Source organism: Periophthalmus magnuspinnatus, chromosome 5, assembly GCF_009829125.3.
Source record: "Periophthalmus magnuspinnatus isolate fPerMag1 chromosome 5, fPerMag1.2.pri, whole genome shotgun sequence".
Lineage (NCBI taxonomy): Eukaryota > Metazoa > Chordata > Actinopteri > Gobiiformes > Gobiidae > Periophthalmus > Periophthalmus magnuspinnatus.
In genome coordinates this window covers 4,017,027-4,024,002 of record NC_047130.1, presented here as the reverse complement: position 1 = coordinate 4,024,002, position 6,976 = coordinate 4,017,027, and the positions used below count along the sequence as shown (strand labels likewise).

The following is a 6,976-nucleotide window of genomic DNA, read 5'->3' as shown; positions in this document are numbered from 1 at the left end:
AGATTTTGGAGGATCTGGCAACTATCTGAGAAACTGTAATAAAGTTTATTGGGAAGAACAATTGTTTTTGGACTGTTCTCCCAACTCAGGACAGTTCCAGTAAGTGCTGATTTATAAAATACGCCCTAGTACAGCTATTATGTTTTGCACAAGTGTCTTCATAAATGCTACTTCTAAGCCAAAAATTTTGACTTATTTGTATATTTCTGAATGTTAATTTATGGAACAGACAAACCTGATCCTCTTATCAAGTCCATTTTTGTCTGCACTTTGTATTGGCAAATATAAAAGGATAACCTAAATCACTGTGAAGAATCCTAAATTCTTGCCTTTATTCTCTGCAGCCTGTTGTTGAATGTTGTCAGTTAGGCCAAAGGAATGTGTGCGCCACGTGTGTCCTTTCAACAGTAGATGGCGCAGCGCTGCTCCTAGTGACAGTTGCGCGTGTTTCATCGCTCCCGCTGCAGACAGAGCCTCATCCCGGGACAGCTCAGGCACACAGGGGTGATCCCCGCCAGACAAGACATAGCTCACCCGCAGATTCACGACCTGACGTATCGACTGGCTGCTCTGACAGCGTCCTTGGCCTCGGTTGGGAAAATTTGTGAAGGTGTCAAACAGTTGTGTCATTGGGGAAAAGGGAGGGGAGCGCGCGTAAAAGTGGATTGCTTTTGGTTGAAAATGTCACTCGCGGAGGAAGAGTTTGGACTCAGAGTTATTGATCTGGAAGAAAATCTGTCTGCTGTGTGAGAGGGGAAGTCATGTGTTGACTCACAGCTCCGAGCATTCCCGCTGTGCTCAAAAGACTGCATGTGCAAAAACAGAACTGAAGATGGCGCACTGCTGTATATGCTTTACGCGCGAGTATAATGGAACCTTAAAAGCATTTTTTGATAAGCCATATGTTTATTTAGTATTGCATTGTTAAAAAGTCTACACACTCAGGCATTGATGAGCCTACCTTATGGCACTGAGTTTTTAAAAATATTTGCATTATTAATTTGTGCCAATGATCAAAACCTTTCCTTCATTTAGGCTACTGTTGCTTTTCTAGCAATAAATCACCAACTACAATTTACCAAAACATTCTTTATTCTTTATTAGCGATAAACCAAGATAGGCTATGCGCTTTGAAGATGACCGGGTGTAGGAGACATGCGTGTTCTTGACTTTTTATATTCTTAGATAGCCTAATTTACCCAAACTCTGGATAAGTGCAAGTAAGCCTACTAAAGTGGGATTACGTTTATGCCATTTAACAATTACTTGATTAATAATTGTATAGCCTAGAAAAACGTATTATTAGTAGCAGGCTGGAAACAATTTACTTCACCCATGTTATATAGTGCTACAAATTTCCACAAAATACAAATTATACAGAGAAGTCTTATGATTATTTGGAGTTTATGTCAAATTAATATTAAGGCTCAGCTTGATCACTGTAGGATGGGCATCGTGGTTAACCTCCAATGTTACTGTGGTAAATTTGTGGAAAATGCGTAGTCTTTATGTATGATGATGATCCAGTTAGATTTACTGCCTCCTTGAGCAAGACACACCCAGCTCACCTGATTGTAGTGATCAAATGGGCTTTGGGCAGCCACCGGTTCATCAGAGTGCCTTGGGACAACTGCGACTTCAATAGCAGGTTGAAGACTTCACTAAAAAGGCTGCAATCATTAGACTTATGCTCTGGTCAGTTTTTGCCGTAAATCTCGAGATGGAATACATCCCGACAGAATTACACGCTGCATAAATTTTACACAATAAATCTGTTGTATTTTAATGAAGAAAACAGTCAAGATGAGAAAGCCCGGCTGAGCTATGTAACAGGAGTTAGAATGAGCTGCGGCTAACTGTGTCTGATTGATTGGTGTGGCAACTACAAGAAGCTGTAGTCATTTTTCTCTTTAATAAAACCATCCACTACAAATTGCCCTTGAGCAATCACCTGTTTATAAATAATAAAGTATACCAAGTTGAGTAGTTTATAATAAGGTTCCAGACTGCTCAAACCTATCTTTCTGAAAAGGCCGATTTCCATGCACAGCTGAGCGCGAGACATATACAGTATGATGACAAAGAGCTGGTAACATCAGCGAGGAGACCCGTATATAACCACTATCTTATTTTAACTTGTACTATTGCAGGTTAATTTGCATGCATTTTGTAGGGCTGTAGTAGATTATGTCATCAATGGTATCTTAGTCGTCCAAAATGTAGGTCTATATAGGACAACAACAGAAAGAAAAAGGTGAGATGGTTAAAGCCTTGAGAGTGAATTATGAGTTCAATCTCCGTTTTTACATATAAATACGTTGTTTCTTAGTGGAAATTGTTGTTTTCACATGAAGTCCCATAAGAGTTTGCCACGCCTCCTTTATAGTCAACTAATCGATCACCAACATATGTCTTTAGTCGACCAAGAACTTCTTTTAGTCAACTAATCGATCAGCAGGGCCTGTCTTTAATCGACCAAGAACTTGTTTAGTAGACTACAGCCCAAGTATTTCGTGTCACATCTTAAAATGACCCTGTTCACATTTGTTGACTCTACCACGTTAGTGCAGAGAGCCTGTTGCAACAGCGTTTCCAGGGTAACAGAAGAGGGGAATATCTCTGAGGTCGGCGTGAGCGAGAGCACCTGACACGCGGTGTAAACGGAGGCTGAACCGCGGGCTGGCACCACAACTGGGCTCATAGATATGTTGCTGTTGAACATTTCATCAGCGCCCACTGCCTCGTGCTGACTTGATAGATCGTCACCACACTCAGGTTGTTAATCATCTCTGGGGTCACGGAAGCAATAAAAAACAGGGCGGTGTTCGTGCATTTGATGATGAGGAGGAGAGGAGTGGAGCCTTGATAAAAAGTATGTGAGAGAGATTTAAAGAGAGGGGAGTGTCCCAGCTCTGGAAGTGGATTACATCTATTATTTAGGAGCTGCTACCCCATAACTGAGGAAGTAGAGAGAATCTACAGTAGGCCTATTGGAACAGAGGACATTGTAATGAGGCCAATTTAAGAGCTGAGAACAAAGTCATGAAGATTGTATACATACTAGAGCCGATTTAGACAAAATGTGTAATTTTCTGACAGGCATGGCAATTGTTTTAATAATAGCAGGGGTGTCAAACATATTTTCACCGGGGGCCACATTAGCAAAATAACTGCCTTCAAAGGGCCGGATGTAAAATAAATTTAACTACTTTTTTAACTTGTTAATTAACTGTTTCTGTATTTACTACTTGTTCAAGTTACAAATATTACATATGCATTAGCCTAGATACAAAAATGTGGCTGTGTAACTGCGTATCTCCTGAAAAAATTACATTTTAAGCCCATCATACCTTTGAGTTTACCCTGTCGAGGGCCACATGAAATTATGTGGAGGGCCGCATTTGGCCCCTGGGCCTTGAGTTTGACATATGTGAATAATAGGATTCTGTTCAATGTTAACAATTTAAACACATCCAGAAGAATTGACAAAAATACAAACTGACAAACTAATACAAGAATCAGAACATATTTGTACAGATCTGCAGTACTTTATGCAGAATGAGACAGGACATTTGAGACAGCAGTAGCTCAGTTGGTAGTGTGTGTCCTCTGATCTGAAGGTTGGTGGTTCGAATTCTGCTCCTGACAAACATTATTAGCGTTCAGATTCACTGACCCATTAGTTGGCGATGCGCAGCCATGTCCCACAGATGAATACTGCTATTGTGCCCTTAAGGAAGACACTTAACCCCCCTGGCCTCCATTGTCTGCATAGACAGGTGTGTGAATGGGCGTGCGGCTCCTTGATGTAAAGAGCTTTGAGTGTGAGTGTGACTATATTTTGTTATCGGAGGAAATGGTATTTAAAAAATGGCAGCCTTTGTAATTTGCTAATTGCGTCCATTCAAACTGAGATTTAGATTCGATTTGAGATTAATCTTGCAGTTCTAATGCATTCTCACTCAAGTAATCTTATGATATTCTGCCTTTTAATGCTCACTCATGATGTTACGTCATCACTCCATGGTTTACAGTTTTATGGATTTCAAACTTATTGGCCTACTTTAGTTATACCAACTACGCTATTTCACCACTGGTCTTTCCTTCAATTTTGTTGTATACCACTGCAGACGAGGCACAGTGGACTCCACAGAGGTGCAGAGATTTTTTTGAGGATGCCCTAACTTTTTATAAAAGATAATTGTTACCTTTGTCCAATAATATATAAGACAGGAGATTTGTGAATATTTGTGATCATGCATATAAAAGCACCTTTAGTAAAGCAGCAGTTATGTACATAAAAATCTTCACAAAGAGAATGACTAGTGATGTAGAAAGGGGCTCCAAAGATAAAGGAGTGAATAAATAAAGCACAAATGAAAGGTGGATATCTTTCTTTCTACCTCATTCTCACTTTGATGTTGTTGAAGACTGAAGACATGTTTTTCTTCAAAGTCAATAAAGCCAAGATTTTCACAGTAACAGAATATTTCATCTGTGGGAAAGAGGAAGCTGCTTGGATGAGCAGTGAAATGTCCTCCCTCTAGAACTATTGTTCAGTTGACAGAATTGAATTTTCTTTTGGACCTGGATGACTGAGGGATTACAGATTACTCTCTCTATGCACATAAAGAGTAGATATAATACTGTCAGTCTTATGTTTATATAGTGAATCGAATCAACAAACATGTATTTATTTGTTGAATATATTATTTTATTTTAACATCATTGTCATAGTTGAACTTTTAAGTTTCCCTTCATTCATTTAAAATGACCACCTCTGAATGTACACAAACTGCAAACTGTCAAAAATATACAAACAAATGCAGGCTTGTGCTATAGTCTGGTCAAATGTCTAAAAACAGTGGCACTGGGAGGAGCTATATAGAAAGAGAGAGAGAGAGAAATTAGGAGGGAGAGAGAGAGAAGACATTGAAAGTGGTAAAGACATGCACAGCATTATTGAGAGCACCAACTGTGGTGGTCCCAGTGCGTGGTCCTTGGGGTCATTGGAAAAGTCCATACATTTCATCATCGGACAGAGGCACAGACTGCCTGCCATGGAGTAGGTCAGAAATTAAAGTTGCTTGTTGATGAAACTGTTAGGCACATCTTTGTTTTTTGTGGTTTTACATTTTCTGGAAAAGTCAAGTGTCATTTTAAATGTTAATGTTCAACAAAAAAAAAAGAAAACAGACAGTTAAAAAAAGAGAAACAAAGCTTTTCAAAGTCTTTCTGGAATCTCTGTTCTGCCAGTGTCTGGATGTTGGCACATATTTAACACACCGTGGATGTCTTATCACATATGTGGTCACAATAGGGTGCTTTGCAGCCGTTAGGAATAATGGTAATGAGACTGAGCGGTCCAATACCAATAGTAGCATTATGAACAGCCAATCAAATGCTCAAATCTTTGGGGTTATCCTTGTAGGTTTTCTTGGGCTCTGGGAGAGTAGACCTTGACGGGGGGCTGGTGTTACTCTTCATCGTGCTGTAGTACTCTCTTACTTTGGCCGCTACAAAGTTGTCATCATCCTCTTCATCTTCTGAGTCCTCCCGCCTGAAGCTCCGGATGGGAGAGACATCGCGCCCAAGGCTGCGCGCTCTGTACTGGGGCTCTGGAGTGCTCCCGTCGCTAGGGTAGCGCTCGTCTCTGTCCAGCCTGTTGGGCGATCGACCCCTGAGGAGTGAGTTGTACCTCAGGTAGGCAGAATCGGAGTCAGGCGTGCGCACTCTAGGTAAGGTCACATCTCGGAAGGGGTCCCTTGTGTTACGGGCCAGTACTTCGTGCAGCAGGTTGTTCCCCCTGTAGGATTTTTCCAAAGTGGAGGCTTTATCGAGGAGACTATCCTCCGCATACAGCCGCTCCTCCCTGTGCAGGGATGGGAGCGTTGCCTCACGGTTTAGACGATCCAGGGCAGGGGGCTCTCGAAGCACACTGGGCTCTGAAGGTGGGGTGGGTTCAGGAGACTGGGGCAGCTCCTTCAAGACTTCCCCATTGGGTTTCTCATTGGTGGCCTGCCTCTGACGGTCTGGGGAGGCGTACCTGCGGTAGGGGTCAGGAGAATAACGGTGTTGTCTGGTGGGGGAGTGTCTTCTGGTGCGGTGGGGGGAGCGGTGGCGATTGGGGGAGCGGTGGCGATAGGGTGATCGATGGGGTGAGCGATATGGAGAGCGATGCCTGTGGTGGCCTGGGGATTGGCCTTGGCGTCTGTCTGGTGAGCGGCTGTTTCTATAGCGACTGTCCAGGGTGTTCTCTGCACTGTTGGAGCGGTGTTTGCGCTCAGGGGAACGGTGGCGGCTGCGGTGATGCTGCCCGCTGGCGTGATGTCTGCCGGTTTCCTTGTCTTTCTTCTTCAACAGCTTGACGGGGGACTTCCTCCTTCCTTTGCTCTTCCCTGCTCCGCTCTTTTTATGGGGAGAACGATGCCGATGTCTGGAGTGGTGGTGCTTTCCTGTGCTGCTAGAGTGACGAGTGGTGTCCTTCTTGCTCCTGGATGAGTGTTGGGGTTCTGGTGGGATGCTTGCCTCAGACGGTTCATTGATTGAGGGCAGACCACTCATTTCCGCAGCGTTTTGTAACCCTGTGGCTGCGTTGACTGCACTGATGTCGTTGCCGTCTGTAACATAGGGCAGTGAATCAAACATACATTACATCTAAAGTGGGGCATCTCAGAGTGCTTAAAAATTCTAATGAACTTAATTTGGTTGACTGCTCTTAAAGGCTTTTAACCTTGTTTTTACAATTATCATTAATCAGTCGCTAAGAACCCATATTCAGCCAGTAACTATTAAGCACTCTGAGATATGCACCCAGACCCTAAGCACTCCTGTCTGGTTTCACTTTCTCTGACCATGCTGAACCGCTCAAACAAGAAACTGAAAACATTAGCAATGAAAGCCATTGTGATGTCAAAGTTAATTCTTGTGCCAGCTTAAAGATGAGAATAAAAAGCATAGACAGAATCATGGAGCA

At 42.6% G+C, this 6,976-nt stretch overlaps 1 protein-coding gene across 9 annotated transcripts in view; it reads right to left on the bottom strand.

Moving 5' to 3' along the window:
• Nucleotides 1–4,695: 4,695 nt before the first annotated feature.
• Nucleotides 4,696–6,976, bottom strand: part of magi1b (membrane associated guanylate kinase, WW and PDZ domain containing 1b) — a 125,202-nt gene continuing 122,921 nt past the window's right edge. For 8 of the 9 annotated variants that reach the window (XM_033967114.2, XM_055221629.1, XM_055221631.1 and 5 more), the window contains one exon: nt 4,697–6,620. In XM_033967114.2, coding sequence (XP_033823005.1) covers nt 5,398–6,620 — 1,223 coding nt within the window. In that variant the 3' untranslated portion in view covers nt 4,697–5,397. Of the gene's footprint in view, nt 6,621–6,976 lie in introns of all 9 variants that reach the window. The other variant, XM_033967113.2, reaches the window with a different exon arrangement.